This window comes from Drosophila virilis, chromosome 5 (assembly GCF_030788295.1).
Source record: "Drosophila virilis strain 15010-1051.87 chromosome 5, Dvir_AGI_RSII-ME, whole genome shotgun sequence".
Classification (NCBI taxonomy): Eukaryota; Metazoa; Arthropoda; class Insecta; order Diptera; family Drosophilidae; genus Drosophila; species Drosophila virilis.
Genome location: NC_091547.1, coordinates 8,956,215 through 8,978,999, shown reverse-complemented (window position 1 = coordinate 8,978,999; position 22,785 = coordinate 8,956,215). Strand labels below are relative to the sequence as shown.

Below are 22,785 nucleotides of genomic sequence, written 5' to 3'. Positions count from 1 at the left end.
AAGGGTATTTGGTCTTTGGCCAAACGTGGCCAGTTTTTTTTTTTTGTTTATTGCCTTTAATATTTATGAGATCGTTAAAACAAATGCGCGCCATTTTGTATGCCAGTTTACATAAACAGAAAGGTCGCATGCAACCCGGTTAGCCTTATTCGCATACAAAGTCGTAATGCGCTTAGAGTTGGGGCATTTGTGGCTTGAATAGGCAGGCGTGTGTGTGCGTCTGGGTGTCATCGATGTAGTTCAAGGTCGCCGTCTGCCAATTAACCTTGCAGCAGCCGTGCCAAAGTTGGATAATTTTTCGAAAACCTTACTCATGGGGCCCAAACAGAGTTTCCCAGAGTTTCTGGGGAAAAAAATGCTTAGAAATTTAAAAGCTACTAAATATGCTAAGCAAATTCTGCGTAGTACTTAATATAGTTGTTCTCACTAAGCTTGTGAGAGTTAATGCGAATTAACCGTGCGGCGCTTGGGCAAACACTTTTAGCTCCAAGTTCCAAGTACTTTGTGTATTCTATTTCCTGTACAATTTCCAGCCCAACTGCAATGCAAATGCAGCAAGTTTTTTTTTTCTCTGTTTTTCCATGGCGTATGCCAACTGCAGCTGACTGCGTGTTATTTCCATAGCAAATGTGCATGCTTTTTTTTTTTTTCATATTTATGCTAAGATTTAAGATATTTATTCTAGGGTAAATACGTTGCAAGAGTGACACAACAACAAAAAGAGCGAACAAATCTTAATGCAACCTTGCGCAATGGCGAGGCTTGTGTCAAGTTGGACAACAACGACAACAAGAACAACAACAACAACAGCGGCAAGTGTTATAGCAACATTTGTTGTTGTAATTTGTAGCTGCCGCATAAATTCTTGCTGTTATTTTTGTCTGTTTCGCAAAAGCAGCAACAAGCAGCAACAAATGTGAGTCATTTACTTGTTTTTGGGCATATTATCATTTGCGTGTATGTGGAAATCAAAGATATGTTTGTTGGCGTTGCACGTTTTGGAATCGACAGCATAAAATGAAACGAAACGAAACGAAAGACTTCAATGCAAGCAACAAACTTGTTTTTATCAGCGCACATGAAACAAAAAAAAAAACCAAAAAAAAAAAAACAAGCACACAAAATACAACAAATAGCAAAAGCAGCGCAGCACGCGCCGCAGCAACAACAACAACAACAACAACAACAACAACAACGAACATGCAAGACAACGGCATTCATGAGAGCTTTTATCAGTTGCATTGTGCGAGGCGAGCTTTTACGCTGCACTCCACTCAACGCAGCGATCGCTGAGCACCAAAGCTTACTCTCGCTTTTGACGCCGCCGACGTCGCTGACCGTTTGCGTTGTTACCTGTTTATCTGGTTTTTTGTCGCAATTCAAGCTGAGCTTGAGCTTTTGCAACAGCGACTGCGACGGCGACAGCGACAGCGACGGCGACTGCGAATGCGACTTGGTGGCCGCCGTCTAAACATCTTTCGGTGTGCGCGCATTTCAAGTCTTCAGTTACTCAGCGGCTTTGCTAGCGTTCAAGTCGTTGCCGTTTGCCGTTTGCCGTTTGCCGTTTACCGTTTGCCGGGTGCGTTCAACTTAAATTGAAGCCAAGAATCTTGATTGCATATAACACACACAGTTAAAGCCGACTAGTGTGCGTGCGTGTGTGTGTGTGTGAGTGTTGTTTGTCTATGTGTTAATTTTACTATTTTGAAATGCCTTGCGGTCGCCTTGCTGCTGTTGTTGTTGTTGTTGCTGTTGTTGTTGTTTTTGCTGCTGCTGCTGCCGTTTGTCTTTTGCCTTTTGCCAGTTTTGTGTCTTTCACAAAACAAAATCGAAGCGGGCAACAAGTGTACTTACACTTGCCCACCGCGCACACTGGTCGCATTCCAGCGCAGTAAAAGTTGCAAGCTGGCCAAGATACATAATATGCCACATCGATATGGCTAAAACAAATACAATTACACATATATACACACATAAATATTTAGATATATATATACATATGTATATAGGCTTTAGATATCATGGCGCAAGACCTTGCCAGTAGGCCCAGCCAGATGAAACCAAATGAACATGCCTATTGACTTTAAGAGCGTCGCTGCCAAAGCGGAAAATCATTAAGATACATGTGTATCTATGTAAGATACAAACACACACACACACACACGCACGCACATGCATTTGACGTTCAGTTGTGTTTGTACGTGCATAGTTTTTATGATTACTTATGTGGAAAAAGTGAAATTTCGCTGTTGACGCCACACGAAGAAGAAGAAGCAGCAGCAGCAGCAGCCACTCGAAAACGAAATAAAAGCTAAACATCAAAATCAAAGTGAAGCGCGCACAACATTGGCCTTAAATAAATAAATAAATAAATACACGAGCTGGCCAAAGCGCTGACCACATAACCAATGCCAAGCGCCGAAATATCCGTTTTATCAGAAAGAGAGCGACGGAAGACAGAGAGAGAGAAAGAAACAGAGAGAGAGAGAGAGAGAGAGAGAGCGAGCGAGCGTGTGCGCACGCTTATCCGGCAAAGTAAAAGCCCTTATGGCCGAGCTTGCGGCACCGTTAAAATGATTCGTTTTGTTAAAATTGCGTGCGCTGCGACAATTGTCGCGCTCTTCGTTGTTAACAGTTATAACTTAAATAACATGTTGCGGCAACAAGCCGAAAAACTGACCTACTGCCAAGATGGAACTCCAGTTGTCACTGAGACACGCCATTGTTTCACTTAAGAAATAACCAAAAAAAAAAAAAAACGGCAATTTTAAATCACTTTATTGTGGCTATTATCAAATGCAACCAAAAAAAAAAACCAAAAAACCAACAGACAAAAATTAAAAATGAAAAACCACAAAACCGAAAAAAAAAACCAACTTTAAATAAAACAAAAATTGTCAACAGCTAGTCGCTCACTTTTTGGCCCGGCCAGTGTCAGCGGCAGCAACAACAAAATTGGGTCAGGGTAATTGTTTACACTAAGTAGCAGCTACTGCTACTGCTACTGCTGCTGTTACTGCTGCTGTTGTTGCTGTTTTAAGCGCAGTGAAATTATGCGGCATTGATTGCAACTCGCCTCACGAGGCTCGACTCCACTTTCAGCTCGATTCTCGCAGCGAGCGCAGCTAGTTAGCCACTCAGCAGTTCATTTAGAAAGTAAGTTTTCTATTGAAGTTGGGTTCTGGTTAAATGCAAAAAAGCGATTTCACGCTAAACGCCCAACAGTTGTTAATTAAAAAAATAAAAACGACCAACAGCAGCAGCAGCAGCAGCAGCAAATACAATTACTAGAATCCACTAGAAATGGAAATATAATAATTATGCTTAAATGCTGTACTGATTACATCAGTTGCTGATGAGCATTTGTTTAGCTCGCCGAGCGACTAAAGAAAGTTGGCTCCAATCAGAATCTCTTGCCTAGCTTAAGGCGCAGCGCTAAAACAAACAGAGATGCGCTAGTTCCTGCTATTAAAAATTAGCGCTTATTAAGAGCATTTTGCTTGCTTTAAGTTTAAAAGTTCAGCTTTTTAAATATTTCCCAACAACTTGAATCTAGCTCTTCTTTCCCTTGAAGCTTCTGCAAACAATTTGTATATTTCCCTTTTCCAGTTGGAGTTTTGGTAAATTTCCCACTTCCATTAGCAGCAGCTGCAGTCTAATCAGACAGAACAAACAGCTTTGTACATAGATAAAGACAGTGACAGACACAGGCTGGCTGCTATGACTGCATGCGCTCAGGAGTCTTGTTTTAAGAGCTGCAGCATGTGCAGTTTTACGCGTTCTTGTTAATTCTTTTGCTGATAAGAAACAGCTGTTATCGCAGCGGGTCAGGGCTTAGCAACAGTACACCTGTATATTATTATTATAAGCTTTCATAATGCTCAGAGTTATTTCTGTATAAACATTGCTGGCCATTCCACAGAATATCACCTGGCTTTCGACAATCATCTGTTTGCGTTTTCTAATCAAAGCGGCTAACAAAACACAATTTCTATATATTGCATATCATATGTATATGATATGCTTGCGATTTTGCAGCTCTCGCATTGGCATTCAATGAACTCGCACATGCCAAAACAAGGTGGAAAAAAAAAGAACTGTGGCCAAAAGCATTTTAAAATTCATTGGCCAAAGCAATTTGTTGGCTGATTTATGGGTTGGCTCAATGGTTTGGGGGCCCCGCAAATGATTATGAGCCGAGTGTCAATCGAAAAGCGCACAAAATAATAATTATTAGTTAATTACTATTCAATACGCATTACGACGTCGACTGCGTGCGCACAGGTGGAGCTGGACGTGGCCCAAGTTTTTGGCTTTCTGGCGTCAATAACTGTGGATGCGCCTGTATTTGTATCTGAGCTGCGATTTTATTGTATCTAACAGCGGGGGCGACCTTCAGAGCGCACAAAACTCTGTGAAATACGCGAGCCAACTCAGGTGTGTGTGTGTGTGTGTGTGTGTGTCTATGGCTCAAAGTACAACCTTTAAGAAAACAGTTTAAATCAAGCTTATTGAAGTAAAAGATACCCTGTAAAATCTAGCTGTAGCTCTTTTATTAACTAAGAACTGGTCTTCAGTTTGAGGAAGTAAAAGATACCCTGTGAAAAAGACAATCGGGTATTTGCTAACTACTAGACTGTGAGATGCTCCCTGTTAAATATTAAGAAATTAATTGTATTGACACACTGTTAGCTACCCTGTATTCGAGTCTAAGACTCTATCGTGGCATAAACTATATTCTACACTGTGAGATACCCTGTACTAGCTCCGATACATATTTATTGTCTAACAGACTAGCAGATGCTCTGAAAGAAAAAGAAACAGATACCCCGTAAGAAATTTTCTTAAATAAAACACTTTTAGATTTCTGAGTACTGTGACTACTGACAACAGACTAGCTTGACTAAAATATACCCTATAGAGTAATCTTTGTTGACTCCAGAACAAAGTTCGGTTATTTCTGCACCAATTTTTGCTGTGTTTAGTTCTAATGCTTACAGTATACTAGACTATAGATACCCTGCAATAAGTTTATCTGGCTTAAATATGACTGTATGCTGGCATTCTTCAGCTGTCTGTAAGGTGTGCTGCACCAACTCATAGATACCCTATAAAGTACAACAGAAATATTTAGACTCAGCAGCAACAACAAAAAAGTGCAGATAAAAGAAAACATAAAGCTTTGCCTGGGTAGGCGAGCATTTCCGCGACATGGTCAACTGCTGTTTAACCGCAAATGAACAGAAACCAGCCCGACACGCAGATATGCGTTTTCCCAAAGCGTAACTGAAACGTGCCCATAAGCCAATTGTACAATTGCCAAGCCGAGTTTGGCCGTAAACAAGCTGTAGATACATTTGATCAGGTAAACCAAAGATACAATGCCTCGAGTTTGTGTGTGCGATAAGCTTTGGGCCCAGAGACGCCACCTTGACGTGGCTGTAAGAACTTTTAGGTTTTAACTGCATTCCGCTCGGTGTAAAAGATCTTGATTGTTAACAACTAGATAAATTGGCAAATTGACGCATTGGCAATTAACTATTTTCGTTGTTCAAATTTTCTATTGTTTCGTGCGGCGCTTGCAAATGGCCGGGCTAATAAATGTATTCATCAAAGTCAATTTTTTTGTCGAATGTTTTATGATATGCCTGTGCCTGCAATTGTCAATAATAAAGCATTTTAAAAGCAAACAGGCAATGCTTTATAGAAATTATGGCCCAACAACAGCAACAGCAACAGCAACGACAACAACGATGAGGCCCTGGCCTCGGTCAAGGTGTTTGCCAAAATTAAAATTAAGTTTTTATTTTTTATTTTCTTAATATTTTTTTTTTTAATATATGCGTATGCGTATACGCTCATGTATCTCAAGCCTGGCTATTAAGACGCTCAGCGTTACGGCAACAACATATTTTTTTAATTGCCCCAACGATGTGGCTGGAAGTCGGAGCTGAAGTTGGAGTCAAAGTCGGAGGTTAAGCGGCGGCTTCCATGTGGACTCTATCCATGTGCCCCCGCCCCCCAGTCGAGTCTAGGCCCATTGTCAACAACAACAAAGCGTTTAGCGCGAACAACTCATTTGTAAACGTTTACAAAATTGTTGAAATAGCTCTAGAAAACTATAGAAAACAATACTTATGGCAGGCACATTAGGCAAGAGCCAAAGATTAATGCTGACTGGCAAGGTTCTTAAAAGCAAAAAAAAAAAAAATAACAAAAGAGAAAAAGAGAGAGGGAGAGAGTATTTAAATTGTCGTCTGATAAATGGACTTAAAGACAAAACTGAAGAAAATATAAAACAAAACACATAAACAATACACACAACACACAAAACACAAGGCCAGCTCGCCCAGAAACGTGTCTCAGTTTGAGGTTCGGAGCGTGGCCCTCTCTTAACAAGTTAAACTTGACTGCGCTACACTTTAGACCTGTGCATATAGAACCTAAGACATCTATACGACAATAATAATAATAATAACAATCATCATAAGCAAGAACATCATTATCATCATCACCATCATCATCATCATCGCCGTCGTCGTCAAAGTTCTTAAACTTTGCCCGGCAATCAACATCTCATATGGCTATATGCATTCCTAGACTTGACTTTCATAAACTAGCCGAGTTTACGATTCATTCGTTTTGTTATTAAAACGAGATTTTTTTAATCGTTGTGCTATCTTTTTTTTTATAATTTCTGCTTTTTTAATTCAGAACCTGAAGGCGCATCACATTTGCAAACAACATGAACGGACCCAAACACAAACTCTGTACCAAACTATCCAGCACATATCTGCGCAAATGGTGTAAGTAGATTCAAAACAAATTTAACTAGTCAATTTTATAAGCAAATTTCAAGGTTATGTTGAATTGCATATAAAACTGGTTTAAGCGCAGCCAACTTAATAGCCTCGCATTGCGTGGCGTTGCCAGATGGCTAAGGTTATCATTTGTAGAGGGCAAGGAAAACAGCATAAATTTTAAGTTAATTTGAATTCCATTATTCATCAATCAATAGCTTGGACAAGCCAAACGTATTTAAATGTAGATAAAAGTTATACAGTTTATTGGTCTTGCCAGCTGAATTAGCTGTATTTAAAGTTAAGTTAAGAAAGCATTTTCTTGCTCATTTAATTGTTTAACGTTGAGTAACATTCCGATTAAAACCCAGATGAATTCCGTTTTTAAATACAATTTAAATTTGTTTGTTTGCACAGGCAGAGTTATGAAACATTTCCACAAAGGATCAGGCGCAACCAACTTAATAACTTCTTGGTATTGCCAGACGGCTTCTAAAATCAATAGCTTAAACAAATCTTCGAATCCCTTCCTCTGTATTAATAGCAAATGCTGAGTTGCGTTTACTCAATGCAGGTTAATTATAAAAGATTGCGGCTTGTTTCCGTATTGTATTGAAAAGAAATTCAATCAGTCACAGACATATAAAAGCTGTCATAGCAAAACGATTGCAATTATAATAAAACTAATTGTAGAACTTGTGAATTAATTTCGTGATTAAACTTAAATGTTATTGTGGGTTTTATTGCTCAGACGTAACAATCAATCACTATGCAGAGTCTTTGCCACAGCCAACTTAATAAGGTAGTGAAATAATTGGGAGTTGCCAGATGGCTAAAGATGCACTTTAGATAAAGATTAGGGCGAAAGAAATTGTAGTCATAGAATACATAAATTCGCATTAGGTAACGTTATGTTACATTCCAGCAAGATAGTCAATAGGGCTATTATTTATATAAGAGCCCAGATTATTTCCGTATTGTATTGAAATCAAATTCAATTATTACCAAGTGAATAGCTAGACACAATCTTATGGAACATATGTCAATGGTTTTGTGGTTTCCTATGACTGGTTATACTGGTATTTCAATTTCGAATTCTAATTGATTCGATGGGGAGAGATACACACGTTATTTATATAAACATATATATATTGTAATAGTATGATTTTCTTCGTTGATTTAACTTATGTTCGGGTTGCCTTTTTATTTTTAACAACACGTCTTCTTACTGCTAGTACTGTAGAGAGACTGCCTTCCACTTCTTCTCTGCAGCCGCTTTTCTTTATCGATATTTACTTATCGTACTGTTATAATTAACATAGATAGTGACACTATAATACCCTGGCTAGGGTTACCAATGATGCTCTTATCCTATTACAACTCGGCCATCCTGACAAAGAGAGCTCCCGATCTCTGTCTTTTATATGTGTATCTATCTTTATAACTAATGCTTATTGCCTATTTTCGCATCCAATGCTTAAAGTTTTGGCTATTCCAGATACCAACGTACGGGTTGCGAGATAATTGAAAGCCTTCTACATCCTTTAACAAGTATCTATCATTTTTTAAAATCTTTTCTATACTATAAGGCCCTTTATATCTTGGTATTAACTTTTTTGAAACTCCTGGTGTGCTATCAAAATTTTTTACCATGACATAGTCACCTATTTTATATTCTACTGATACTTTCTTCTTTTTATTAATCCGCTCTTCATTTCTGATTTGAGCTTCTTTTTGATATATTTCTCCACTCTTTCTTATATTTTCTAAATTTCTTTTATCACACGTGTTCACCTGTGTAAACTCTTCTAATTTTTCTTTTAATTCATCAACAACTTTTCCTTTCTGTTGTAATCCGAATAACATTTCGCTTGGAAATTTCTTTATGCTTTTGTGTTGTGTGTTGTTTATTGCATATTCAACATTTTCTATAATAACATCCCAATGTAAACCATTTTCTGGCTCCGCCATTTTTGCCATCATCGGACCCAAGTCCCTATTCAACCTTTCCACCTGACCATTTGCTTGCGGACAACCCGTTGCTATTTTAATATGCGTTACTCCCTCATTTTTTAAAAATTCATCAAACTCTTTTGCAGTAAAACAACTCCCTCTGTCCGATACAATGAACTTAGGTCTACTATACGCTCTGAAATAATCTTTTAATGCCTTAATCGCTTCTTTCGTACTTGTTGTCTTTGCTGTATATAGTCTAACAAATTTTGAAAATCCGTCAACCACCGCCAATATATATTTATTAGCCCTTCCTGCATTAATTGGTCCATAATGGTCTATATGGATCATCTCCCACGGTTTGTTTCCTTTCGGTATGCTATGTAATAGTCCTTCACTCTTACCCGTCTTGGGGGCGAAGGCAATGCATTTTAAACAATTCCCTATATGCTTTATTGCTTTTTCCTTAATATATGGGAACCAGTAACTCTTTCCAATGGCATCGATCATCTTATCTCTCCCAGCATGTCCCAACTCATCATGATATTTGTAAAGTACATGTTCTTCCATATCCTTTGGTACATAAAAAACTAATCTGCCATCATTTGTTTTTCTGTAAATGACCCCATTTCTCATTTCGAATAGCTTGTGCTCTTCTTTTTCTAACATCTTTCTAATATCTACCAGTTTGTCATCTTTGCTTTGGCAAATAACTAAATTGTCCTCAAAACTATTGGATTCAATAACTAAAATGTCCTCATAACATCTGCTTAACGCATCCACATGTTGCATTTGCTTGCCCGATCTATGCACTAACTCAAAATCGTAATTTTGTAGTTCTAACGCCCATCTAGCAATTCTCGGATTTAAATCTATTTTGTTAAGCGTTAAAGTTAAAGAGTTGCAATCTGTCATTATTTTAAATCGTTTTCCCTGTAGATATATACGAAATCTGCGTAATGCGTAAATGATGGCTAGCGTTTCTAACTCAAAACTATGATATTTAGACTCTACTTCGGTTGTTCTTTTAGAAAAATAAAAAATCGGGTGTAATTTCCTATCTTCTTTTTTTTGAAATAAAACAGCCCCAAATCCCACTGCGCTGGCATCACAATGTAGTTCTATTTCTTCTTTGTAATTATATATTGATAGTACTGGCGCCTCTAACAATTTATCTTTTAACATATTAAAACACTTAAACTCCTCTTCTCCAAACTTGAATTTCTTATCTTTTTTCAATAAATCATATAAGGGTTTAGCTAATATAGAAAAGTTTAAAATGAACCTCCTGAAGTAGGAGCATAACCCTAGGAAACTTTGTACTCCCTGAATTTTGTTTGGTATTGGAAAGGATTTAACCGCTTCTAACCCTTTTTCATCAGCCCTAACGCCTTTACTATCCACCACAAATCCTAAATATTTAACGCTGCTTTTAAAAAATTCACACTTATCTAATTTCAACTCTAATTTGTTTTGCACCAGTCTTATAAACACTTCCTTTAAGGTCTCCATGTGTTCCTTTATGTTTGTACTTGCTATCATAATATCATCCATGTAAACAATTACCTTATTATCTTTTATCATATCACAAAATATGTTATTAACAAATCTTTGAAATACATGTGGCGCAGTTTTTAAACCCATGGGCATCCTAAGAAATTCATATTGTCCTAAAGGGGTAACAAATGAAGTGTATTTAATAGATTGCTCATTAACAAAAACATGAAAATACCCGTTTTTTAGATCCAACTTTGAAAATACTGTTTTTCCGCATAGTCTGTCTAATAAATCGTCGATCAATGGTAGCGGGTAGTTGTCTCTACATATAATTTTGTTCAGTCTTCTAAAATCAATACATAACCTCATGTCTCCAGTTTTTTTCTTCACTAGTACTATAGGTGATGCATACTCTGAACAACTTGGCCTAATGATTCCATCTTTTAAATAGTCGTCTAATAATTCTTGCAACTTTTCTTTTTCCATATAAGATAACCGCCTAGGTGTACAATTAAATACTTTGTCGTTTTCTAATCTTATGCTTAACTCATGTCTTAATTTTGGCTGATTTGGCCTTTTCGCTTTTACATAAGTATTTTCAAATAAATTTTCAAATTCACACTTTGTGCTGTAATCAATATCTTCACTTAAAATATATATATTTTCTCTTTTGTTAGAATCTTCCCAACTTATTGTTAAGATATCCTTCTCAAAATTCTCTTCTAACACTCCCATGATTTCGCTATTCACTGGCGCTTCATTAACATGATTATTAATTTTAACTGCACTGTTTCCTATATCTTCTATAATCACTTTTTCAATCCCGGTTTGATTATAGATAATTTCATCACTAACAACTTCTTCACTATCAGGTTCGAGCTTAAGCTCTCCATAACTAACTATCTCATCACTAACAGTTTCGATCCCAATCACTTCATTTCTAACTATTTCACCACTAATTATTTTATTTCTAACTATCTCATCACTACCAACTTTATCACCAAGCGTTTCCGGACTAACAATTTTCTCACTAACTAATTCATCACTAACAGTTTCATTACTGACTATTTCCTTATTAACGATTTTATCATTTAACAATATAGTTTCATTTTGCTCGTGTTTGATATCTTCATCGTCCACTTTTTTTTGTTTTTCTTTGTAGCTTGTAGCTATGATATCATTTTTACCATTATTCTGGTGATCAACTTTATGCCCGTTCACAATTTTTAATGTTCTTAAATCAATATTTAAACCAAAAGAATCCATAAAATCTCTACCAAGCACAGCGTCATACCTCATAGACTCATTTGCCACAATTATAACATTAAAATAAACATTTATTAACTTTTTCTTCATAAAACATAAAATTTTTCCAAAATTTTTCAATTTACTTTCATTTAAACCTACATACGAATTTGCATCTGGCATACGCTTTACTTTTAATGGCACAAACTTTTCCTTTAAAAATGAAATAGGGCTGCCAGAGTCTATAAGGCATTCTGCAATTATTGATTTGTTAAATGAGTTACTAAAATGAATTCTTAAGTATCTTACATATTTGTTTTCCATATCATACTTTTTATTTGGACATCCTGCTATTAAATGATCCTTTGAGCCGCACGCATAGCAAGATCCTGCCTCCCGTTTGGGCTTTAAACAATCTTTGGCCCAATGGCCCTTAACATTGCAATTGTAGCAACGTTGTTGTTTGTCCGCCTGTGCTTCCTGTGCAGTTTGTTTCACTACATGGTTTCGTACCCGTTTAATTGGCAACTTTATAGCTGCAAACGCACGTAAAATTTGAGCCGGATTGGTAAAGCAATGCATACTAGCTTGAGTGCGCAAGTTTTCGCAAGGTATGCCTCGAATAATACCCTCCATTAACTCCTCTACATCAATGTTGATGTCCTGTGCCAATATGCTTTTTTCGCTAAAATATGTGGCGAACACCTCATCTGGTTTCCAAACCCGATCCTCGAACTTCTGTCGTAGTTCCGACTTCGAAAATCCTCCCCCGAAGGCCAAAACCAATTGATTTAGCATCTCGTCAATCGGAGCAATGATGCGCATAGGGTCTGCATGCAACCACTTCAAAGCACCGCCTTTCAATTTGCTTATACAAAGCAAGTGCTGTTGCATATCATTTAGTCTGTAGATCTTGGCCACATTGAAGAATTGCATTACCCATTTACGCACCTCACTTTCTCCAGTAAATTCTAATAAAATTTCCTTGGCTAACATCATCGCTCCAGTTTGGATGCAATTATTTAAGTTGCCTCCGACAGCGTTGCCACTTTCGTCGATCCTTCCAGCTGCCCCAGCGTTGCCCGCTGCACCAGCGTGATCAGCTGCACCAGCGTTGCCATCCGTTCCAGTGTAATCAGCTGCACCAGCGTTGCCATCCGTCGACCGTGGTCTTTCTTCAGTGTGACCATCCTCTAGCTGCAATAAATCGCCGACTTCACTTTCTTGCTCTCCCCCGTCGCTCCCGCCGATGTGCGAGTTGCGGTTCACCGTTACTTGAAATTCTTCTAGGAATTTTCGAGACGCTTCAATTTCGAGACGCATCAATTTCAGCATCTCGGCGCCATTTGCTATTTCGTCACGCTGTTGTTGCATTATGTTTTGCAACTCATTTTGAGCCTCAATTGTCTGTTCCTTGTTACGTTGAACTTCAAGTTCCTTTGCAGCATCGTCTCGGATGTCCACTGGTACCTTATTTAATCTCGCCATCAGCTCAGTTTTGGTACCCTCTGTTGGCAAATTTAGTAATGCCAACCAACTTTTCAATGTCGCTATTGACACGTCATTTATATTTATATTTTCCATTTTGTTGTGTTTTTTTTTTTTCTGAGTCAATCCCACTTCTGATATTGTAATAGTATGATTTTCTTCGTTGATTTAACTTATGTTCGGGTTGCCTTTTTATTTTTAACAACACGTCTTCTTACTGCTAGTACTGTAGAGAGACTGCCTTCCACTTCTTCTCTGCAGCCGCTTTTCTTTATCGATATTTACTTATCGTACTGTTATAATTAACATAGATAGTGACACTATAATACCCTGGCTAGGGTTACCAATGATGCTCTTATCCTATTACAATATATATACAGGTATTTGCATAGCTTGAACACTTTGAAGATGGTTTTGTTCGGCGCTTTCTTGACATTGTGACGATCTGTGAAGGTCTTTTACACCAAGCTAGACAGTTATTCTACCAGTCAGCTATATTGATGTTTACCAGGCGTCAATTTTTGTTTTCACACATTCTTGATGAATCATGCGAAAATTTATTGCGTTCTGAAATTTCGTAAATATGCAATTCGATTCGAGTACGCAAGTCTAGAGTTACAATGACAAGGATATATATTTGTTGGATAAATACAATTAATATCGAGAGCTTAACTCAAGTGTTATGTGGCCACATAACTGGTATTTGACTTAGTTAAGTTATAATAAATGCATTTTGATAAGTCAACTTTCAGGAAAAACTAGCCAACTATTGCTACAAACAAAAAAAAAAAAAATCTTTAATTTATGTAATTATTCAATCAGATGATTAATAGCTAATTGCAGGCCGTGCTATTGTGGAATTTAATTCGATTGTATAAGTTGAATTAATTAAGAGAACAGCAGCTTAAGGTTGAAAGATCAAGCTACACGCAAGATGAGAAGCCAACATGAGCTCGAAGACATTAACAAATGTATTAGGAAGAATCACGGAATCAACTTTTAGATAAGTTAAGGCAGATAAACTAGACTTAGATATCAAAACTATCTTAGAAACTTCTCTACAAGCTTATCGAATACGTTCGTAAACAAATCTAAAGAAGTGTTTATCTATTAACTTATCCAATAAGTCAGCAAAGATTATAGAATCTTAAAAAGTTTTAACTATCTCCATATGAAATATATAATTAAATTCTTAACTTACATTTGCGCTATAATCTATTGGACTTAAATCTGCATTATTCGAAGATCAATTAAAAGATATTGTTAATTGGATTGTGATTCAAAAGAAACTCAAACAATTTCCAAACTTGAGTCTTTGGTTAATTAGCTAACTCAACTGTAAAACATTTCGATAAGCCCTATTTGAATTTGAAAATTGACTTATTCTCAGATATAAGCTTAATTTTCTGTGTAATTGAATGATTCAGCTTTTAGGCTATTTATATACAAATCGACATTAACATCTGTAAGCCAGTGAAATTATTTTCTGAATCAGAAGAATTAGCAAAGCGGCAGCTTTTTGACTAATTGACTAGCTTAAAAGACTTTTAACTAGCTTAAAACAAGGTAAACTCAAGTTTGGTCTAGACTAATTGACTAAAGCAAGCTTAACTTAAGTTTGATTTAGACTTATTAGAGTACGATTACGATCTATTATTGTATAAAGTTCTGCATTAGGCAGATTGTGATTCATTAGAGAAAAAGCCCTTTCAGAGTTGTAATTTCCAGACTTGGAAGAAGCCAAGCTGAGGCTTGGCCTTGACAACCCCGCCCTTTTGATGCTCTATGATTTATTGCCAGAGTATTTTTTTTTTGTGATTCAGCTCGGAGAAACGCATCTGTAAGATTTGATCTCAGATCATTTCACAGCCATTGACTGGGGTTCAGTACGTGCATTGGCTGCATAATTCCAGCCGATACTCTCAGCTGACTCAGCTGGGCGATTGTTGGACTCGCTTGTTAAATGGAATTTGTTGTTGTTGTTGAACTTTCAGGGATTACAATTGGTATTGGCGCTGTTTTGATAATTGCCGGCGTTCTGGTTGCATGCCAATTTTCGGTGCTGATCAATGCGATCATTGATCGCATGATCGCGCTGCGACCCGGCTCCAAGACCTTTGGCTGGTGGGCCAAGCCGCCCGTGGAGCCGCGCATCAGTTTGTACGTTTACAATGTGACAAACGCCGATGATTTTCTGAGCAACGGCTCCCGGGCCATTGTCGACGAGGTGGGACCCTATGTCTACAGGTAAATCGTTGCCCTATCTATCCCATCAATTCCAACTGAAATGTAATTGTGGCCACTTGCAGCGAGACATGGGAAAAGGTGAACATTGTGGAGCATGACAATGGCACGCTGAGCTACAATCTGCGCAAAATCTACAAGTTCCGCGAAGATCTGTCCGCTGGCCCCGAAGACGATGTGGTCATTGTGCCCAACATACCCATGCTGAGCGCCACCTCGCAGAGCAAACACGCAGCCAGGTAAGCTACACTAAAAGCTTGCCCAAATTGAAATACCAATTGCCCATGCTCGACAGATTTCTGCGCCTGGCCATGGCCAGCATTATGGACATACTGAAGATCAAGCCGTTTGTGCAGGTCTCTGTGGGCCAGCTGCTCTGGGGCTACGAGGATCCGCTGCTCAAGCTGGCCAAGGATGTGGTGCCCAAGGAGCAGAAGTTGCCGTACGAGGAGTTTGGCCTGCTGTACGGCAAAAACGGCACCTCATCGGATCGCGTCACCGTCTTCACGGGCACCGACAATATCAATCATTATGGCATCATTGACAAGTTCAATGGACGCACACATTTGCCGCACTGGACAACGGACGAGTGCAATCGGTTGAGCGGCACCGATGGCTCCATCTTTCCGCCGCACATCACAAAGGATCGGGTGCTGGAGGTATACGATAAGGATCTGTGCCGTTTGCTGCCGCTGGTCTTCGAGCAGGAGGTGATGACCTCCAACGAGGTGCCCGGCTATCGCTTCACACCGCCAGAGTGGGTGTTTGCCGATGTCGATAGCCATCCGGATAACATGTGCTACTGTCCGGCTGGCAAGCCTTCCTGCTCACCGAATGGCCTCTTCAACGTGTCGCTGTGTCAATACGGTAAACGGGTTTAGCTGCCAATGAATGCCTGCTCCTAATCCTTGCTACATTTTATAGACTCGCCCATCATGCTAAGCTTCCCGCATTTCTATTTGGCCGATGATAGTCTGCGGACCCAGGTTGACGGCATTTCCCCGCCGCAGAAGGAGCAGCATCAATTCTACTTTGATGTGCAGCCCGTAAGCATGTCTTTAACAACTTTTCCAGCCAATCCTTACACCCGCTCTCTCTCTCCTCCAACCGTCTAGAAAATGGGCACCACTTTGAGCGTACGCGCCCGCATCCAGATCAATTTGGCTGTCAGCCAAGTGTTTGACATCAAGCAGGTGGCCAATTTTCCGGACATCATATTCCCCATATTGTGGTTTGAGGAGGGCATCGATTCGCTGCCGGATGAGGTGACGGATTTGATGCGTTTCGCAGAAACGATTCCGCCAAAAATTCGCGTAATTCTCATACTGGTGCTGTGCGTCCTGGGCGTGATACTGCTCCTGCTGTCCACATTCTGTTTGATACGCAATTCGCACAGGCAGAGCACGCTGCATTTGGAGGGTTCGAACTATTTGGCCACCGCACAGGTGGACATGAACAAGAAGCAGAACAAGGACAACAATCCCAACAATGGGCGATATTAACGTGTTGCCCTTGTTGTTGTTCTTCTTCGTTTGTTTGTTTGTTCGTTTGATTTGATTTTTATAAGGGGGGCCCCCTCACGGCGCGTTAAGTGTTAAAATGATGGATTTTTGTTTTTTAACCAGGGAACGCGCTCGCGTATGCGATTATAGTCTAGAACAAATGGAGCTGGGAAGACTTATGTGTATGTACTTATGCATATATTGTATGTATAATAGGTCCTCGTTGTAAGTACTTATGTAATCGTTATTAAAATTTCAAGTATATTAGCTGTTAGTCTGTCTACGGTCGTGATCGTCGCTATAAGTCTCAAATTTTTGTTATTATTAACCCAGCTTAGACCCCAGCGCGGGTGCAGCTGGCCAAATTCTATGTCACTAAAGGAAGAAGGAAGCGCAAAAAAAAACAAAAAAACAACAAAAACTAATTAAATCTGTGCATTATTAGGGCACATGACCAAATAAGTCACAAAAACCTAAACACAAATAAATAAAAAGAACAAAAAAAAAAAAAAAATGCGAAACAAAAAACGATTCTCTCAAGTTCCCGTTCCCCATATAAATGTGCTTGATTAGACCAAAATTCGTTCCGATGCGTCTCAATGCGAACTACAGCAGAATCAATAATATTATATATCTAATATAATATAATATCTATATGTGTATGTGTGTATGTATATCGTATCGTATCGTATCGTATCTATATATATATATATCTGTATCTGTATAATGTATATGACTCTAATGTGTACAATAAATTACGCTATTATTTTAATTAGGCACATAAAAACAAAACCCAAAACCAAAATTTTTCCACAAATAGCTACAAATTGCAATTACGATCCGGTTCGAGTCGTTCCGCCCACCTTTTAAGGCGCTGCCTAATGTTCCGGGGGAATTGGTTAGGCTTTGCCAAAAATCAATTAATTGCTTTCATTCGGCATATAAAATATGGCTACTATATAAACGCAATTCTATATTTTATTTTGGTAACAATAAGCTTATTGCTTACAATTAAGTTTATTATTTGGTTTTTGCTCTGTGCAGAAATCAAAAACTATCAAGAAACTAGCCCTAACAAGGAGTAGGTAGAGAGTATCAATTGAATATATCGAATATGTTATCTCAGATTTTAAGAGGTGTGAACGGCGCTTGAAACCATATAGAACCATATTTAATATCAAATATATTGATATATATACATAATACTATATCCATATCTGATATAAGACCCCTCTTGCGGGTGATTATCAAAGAACCCGAATAAGCCCGGAAAAAGATCCTCCAGGGGCTTAATCCTGAGCTGCTGCTACATCTTTAGGGAGTTAACTCTAGTCTATTGTTTTATTATTGTCTCAGCTTTTACGAGGGTTGTTCTCTGATAGAGTAGTATATAGTAGAACAGGCCTACAGGCTGAATAACATTCGAACCAAATGTGCCTCCTTATACCCTGAACCCATTGAAAATTGTTAAAAGGCATATAATGTAACAGGCAGCAGGAAGCATCTGCAATCCCATAAAGTATATACATTCTTGATCAGAATCAATAACCGAGTCGATCTAGCCATGCCCGTCTGTCTCTCTGTGTCTGTCCATATGAATTAACGCAAGGATATCAGAACCTATAAGATCACATACTTTCTCCTGCCTGTAAGGGAGTTAAATGTAGTCTAGTTTTGTTATAATTGTCTTAACTTTTAAGTGATATGAACAGCACGGACTTTATCTATCCATATAAGGATATATATGTATATATCCATATCTGAACATTGAAGTATCTCAATCAAAGAGACTATCAATAAACACGAATGTGCTTCCAGTTTTTGTCGATCTTTGGGTTATGGAAAACCCGCGCCTCAGGAGACTTTCTGCTGCCCAGTTACTCTCAATTCGAGACATGTTCTTCTCGGAATGCACGGAATATTTAATTGCTCAAGAGCCAGAAAGTCACTTATCAGAGTACTTTGCCAACTCATGCTGAGCATACATTAAACCGAATCAAACGCAATACGCTCTTAAATCAAAACTGATTTGGATTCGAATCTAAAAACAAATATCGACCTTGAATTAGGCTTAGTGCTTTTTAATTAATTGTCCGATTCTATGAAGTTGAGAAAACTATGAACTAAGCCAAAATTATATTGTTTTTAGCTGGCATAAAATGGATAAAAGTGATAACATTTCTACAACTTGTCTATAAAAACCTTTTTACAAAAAACCTGATAAGAATGAAGCAGTCCGAAAACTTTAAATAAATAGAATAAATACTGAAAAATATTCTATGCCACAATTAAGTACAGGTTATACGCTAGTTGCCCAACTTAAGCACATTCGCGTATATTTTTTTGTATAGCCCAATTTTATTAGTTTTAAATTTAAATTTAATGCCAGGTTAATATTTTGGCACCCAAAAAGGTGTCAAGTGTTCACCTCGCAAATGGCAACGATTTCACACGCCAGACCGGATCTCTGGCCGGTCCAGACGCACCTAGACGAAGACATGCTGTCATCATAATAACAGTTCACTGTGGCCGGGCCAGACGGAACACACTGGCGAGGGCAAGTGCAGTCCACCAGCCGAGAGCTGATAAGCGACGCTGTCTGTGGCTGATAACAACGCGTCCCACTAAGCAGCCGGCCAGCCCTCACACCCATTCACATGTCCAGAGCTGAAAATCTGCTGATCTGTCCATCTGCTGCCATCTGCTGAGCTGCTGATCTGGTCGAGCATTGACAGCGAAGTTCTGCTAAAAATATAAAATGCACTTTTTGGGTGACAGGTGCATTGACTGGCTGCTGCTGCTGCTGCGGCCACGCGGGAGACCCAGACCCATAAAAGTTAATCTTAAATAACATAAATTTAAATACGATTTGCGTAAATTCTATGCTCGGGTCAGGAGTTGAGGGTGTTATCTTCAAGCATTGCGACAGCCGCTAGCCGCTAGCCGCCAGCAGAGCGTGTTTGGCCTCAGCTTCAGCTGATAGCCTTTCTGTTATTTTGATACCCTGTACAAAGGCAAACGACACAAATGGCTTGTATAAACTGTGCCCTATGTATAACTAACAAAGCTCAGATCAAAATATGCCTCAGCCTCAAATTTGAACTCAGCCTTAGCTGATAACCTTTCTGTTATTTTGATACCCTGTACAAAGGCAAAGGCCTCAAATGGGTTGATTAACATGTGCCCTATGTGTATTAAGAGTTGGAAAGTTGAAATAACTAAGTTAATGAAGCTTAATTTATATTTATCGAAATAGATTCAATTTTGGGCTCAGCTTCAGCTTTTCAGCCTTTCTATTATTTTCATACCCTGTACAAAGGCAAAGACCTGCTAATGTCTGTAAGAATCGGAAAGTATAATTAGCAAACTTTTGAAGTTTAATTTAAGATCTTTGTAGCTCTCAGTGTGGGGGCCATGTCAAGTCCAGGGCCATGAATCGATTAAAAGAAATTACAGAATCTCTAAGAAAACGTTTCATTGACTTAGACTAAACCAGGCTAAGCAATGTGATATGCCTCAGCTCAGTCAAATATGGTTTAAAGTATTCTTTAGCAAAACTTCTTGAAATTAAGTATGCATTTAATTTGATATACTACCAAGAAATGCTGAAAATTTCTGGTAGATAACTCAAGAAACAACAGAGTTCCGTGGGAACATCCAACTAAGCTAGGGTATATGCTAGCTCAGTTGGGCTGAACATTTGCATCACTTTTACTTGCTTGTTATATTCATTCTTGATATTTTTTTGTAGCTTCGTTTCGTTTTCAAACAGGCCTAAGAGGAAGGGACCTCGCGATAAGTCATATTGTAAGGCAACAAAAAATGTTATTTAAAAATGATGGAAATACGAAAATGCGATTAGTTATTGAAATCAAACGAATCGCGTGATTTCGCCAACGCGGACGCACAACAGACTCCTGCTCCGGATCCGTGGCTGATCATGGCCAACAATAGCTTCTGGTTGAAGATCGCGGCACTTGCCATCTGCTGCGTATTGAATGTGTATTTGTTTCTGATCTCCTGGAGCATTAGCTATCGCGATGCGCTCACCGTCGAGCAGGTGCGTTTCCGCGAGGAGATGCCCACAATGGACAGCTGGGTGAACTCACCCTTTGGCAAGCTGAAGAGCTACGTATTCAATGTGACAAATGCGGAGGAGTTTATGAGCGGACGCGACGCGCGAGTCAAGCTGCAGCAGGTGGGACCCATTGTCTACAAGATTGTGGGCTACAACGATGTGCTCAATCGGACAGAGACGAGTGTGACCTATCGCAAGCATCGCTATCGCCATGTGGAGTTCGTGCCCGAGGAGAGCGTCTCGCCGGACATACTCAACCAGACCATTGTCCAGTTCAATAGCGTCCTGATTGGAGCCGCCGCCAAATACAGCGAGGTGCCCTTCGCCTGGATGGGCTTCAATCCGTTGACCATTGCCGAGCCGGTGTTTCTGCCGGGCAGCGTCTATTATTTTCTCTGGGAGTACACACGGCCCTCGCTGGAGGCCATCGGCAAGGTGATACAGCTGGACACCAACTGTGGCACGCTCTTCAATGTGAGTAGTGCGGGCGAGCGAAAGCTCCATAAAGATTCTCTCCATAAACTCTCCTTGGCCCTATTTCGCACAGGCACTCAAGGAGAAGGAGGAGGTGTACACGGTGAATATTGGACCCGAGCCGGGCATCGAGAACTTCTTTCGCATACAAAGCCTCAACGACGAGCAACTGATCCAGGAGCGCCTGAAACGCAGCCGCTCAGAGCCGGACGAGAGCTGTCCCATCGATGTTGTCGGCACCTTGGACAATTCCCTATATCCGCCCTTTGTGCACCGGGACACACCACTGAGCATCGTGGCCAGCGAGTCCTGTCGCGTCCTTCCGCTGCGCTATCAACGGGATCAGGTGCACGACGGCCTGCAAGCCTATCGCTATGCCCTGCTCCAGGCCAACGAGTCGGCGCCCGCCTGCATGGACAGCACATATGGTGTCCAGCTGCCGCGCGGCATGTTCGACGTCTCCAAGTGCGTGATAAGTAAGTGCCATCCGTTCGTCCACTTTGATGCTGACGGGTATTCACATTGAGTTTGGCGCTTACAGATGATGCGCCGTCGGCCTTCTCGATGCCGCATTTCTATGGCAGCAGCTACGATTGGCGCCAGCATTTCGAGGGCCTCAATCCCAATGCCGAGGAGCATGAGCCCTATCTGCTGCTGGAGCCCATCATGGGCGTGCCCATCAATGAGAAATATCGCTTTCAGTCCAATACGCCGCTGCCGGACTTCAAGAACTTCAGCCCGAAGCTGCAAAAGCTGCGCAACATGATTTTGCCCGTCTTCTGGTACGAATTCGTAAGTAGCTGCATATCTGGTAATCCAATCCAATCCCGCGACAGCTCTGATAAATTGTCTTTTAGGACATGGATCATCTGCCCGGCTTTGTGCTCCTGATGATACGCTTCAATGTCGTCTGGCTGCCCAGGCTGCAGCCCGTGCTGATGGCTCTGCAGCTGTTCCTCGCCCTCTGGTCCCTGCTCAGCCTGGTGCGACGCGTCAGCCGGAGTCGCAGCTACGGCGAGCTCTATCGCAAGATGGGCGGCGGGCCCGTTGTGCAGCTGGAGACCGTATTGAATCCGCAACCACAACATGATCCCAAGTCTGTCAAATAGTCACAGACACGTGCGTGTATCTTATAGATACGTTTTAGGTTTAGCTACGTAGCTTTAGACACGGATCACCTCATCGGCTGTGCTTATCAGCAATAGCAATAGGAACAATAATACTAATAATAATGATAATGATAATGATACTGTATGTAATTGCGCTTGGTTGCACATCGAATTTGCCTCTCATTTCACCTTATCTGTCACAATGTCAGCCAGGGGGGGGGGGGGGGGGGATGACTGGAAGAGAAGCCTATATACGAAACCCTCAACACAATCTCAGGGCCTTTGGGCCGGCGACTTGACATGACGTGAGGTCGCGGCATTTTGTTTGATTCCCAGTTCACACAATTACAGGCAGATACACATACACTTACACACACACACACACACTCACACAC

General features: G+C 40.0%; 2 protein-coding genes across 3 annotated transcripts; one reads left to right on the top strand and one right to left on the bottom strand.

Moving 5' to 3' along the window:
- Positions 1–1,471: 1,471 nt before the first annotated feature.
- Positions 1,472–22,535, top strand: LOC6625263 (epithelial membrane protein). Its single transcript, XM_015174583.3, has 11 exons — positions 1,472–1,579; positions 6,715–6,806; positions 14,978–15,230; positions 15,293–15,466; positions 15,523–16,094; positions 16,152–16,273; positions 16,343–16,723; positions 20,592–21,281; positions 21,355–21,757; positions 21,823–22,073; positions 22,139–22,535. The coding sequence occupies exons 2-11, from the start codon at positions 6,746–6,748 to the stop codon at positions 22,388–22,390; spliced, it is 3,159 nt and encodes a 1,052-aa protein (XP_015030069.2). The 5' UTR covers positions 1,472–1,579; positions 6,715–6,745; the 3' UTR covers positions 22,391–22,535.
- LOC138911326 (uncharacterized) lies at positions 8,570–13,352 on the bottom strand. Of its 2 annotated transcripts, none has more exons than XM_070209724.1 (2): positions 11,827–13,352; positions 8,570–11,749 (listed from the first exon to the last, which is right to left on the bottom strand). In XM_070209724.1, the coding sequence occupies exons 1-2, from the start codon at positions 13,077–13,079 to the stop codon at positions 11,644–11,646; spliced, it is 1,359 nt and encodes a 452-aa protein (XP_070065825.1). In that variant the 5' UTR covers positions 13,080–13,352; the 3' UTR covers positions 8,570–11,643. The 2 variants fall into 2 exon arrangements, with proteins under 2 accessions (XP_070065825.1, XP_070065826.1); XM_070209725.1 differs by having other exon boundaries at positions 11,805–13,351.
- Positions 22,536–22,785: the final 250 nt, after the last annotated feature.

What these genes read in the sequence shown, in the direction of transcription:
- LOC138911326 (XM_070209724.1), bottom strand. Translation starts at nt 13,079, where the DNA reads ATGGAAAATATAAATATAAATGACGTGTCAATAGCGACATTGAAAAGT. An exon ending in GCAGGATGTCCAAATAAAAA is followed by an intron (nt 11,750 to 11,826) that starts GTATGATATGGA and finishes CAATAATTGCAG; the next exon opens with AATGCCTTATAGACTCTGGC.
- LOC6625263 (XM_015174583.3), top strand. Translation starts at nt 6,746, where the DNA reads ATGAACGGACCCAAACACAAACTCTGTACCAAACTATCCAGCACATAT. An exon ending in ACTGTGGCACGCTCTTCAAT is followed by an intron (nt 21,282 to 21,354) that starts GTGAGTAGTGCG and finishes TATTTCGCACAG; the next exon opens with GCACTCAAGGAGAAGGAGGA. An exon ending in CCGTCTTCTGGTACGAATTC is followed by an intron (nt 22,074 to 22,138) that starts GTAAGTAGCTGC and finishes ATTGTCTTTTAG; the next exon opens with GACATGGATCATCTGCCCGG.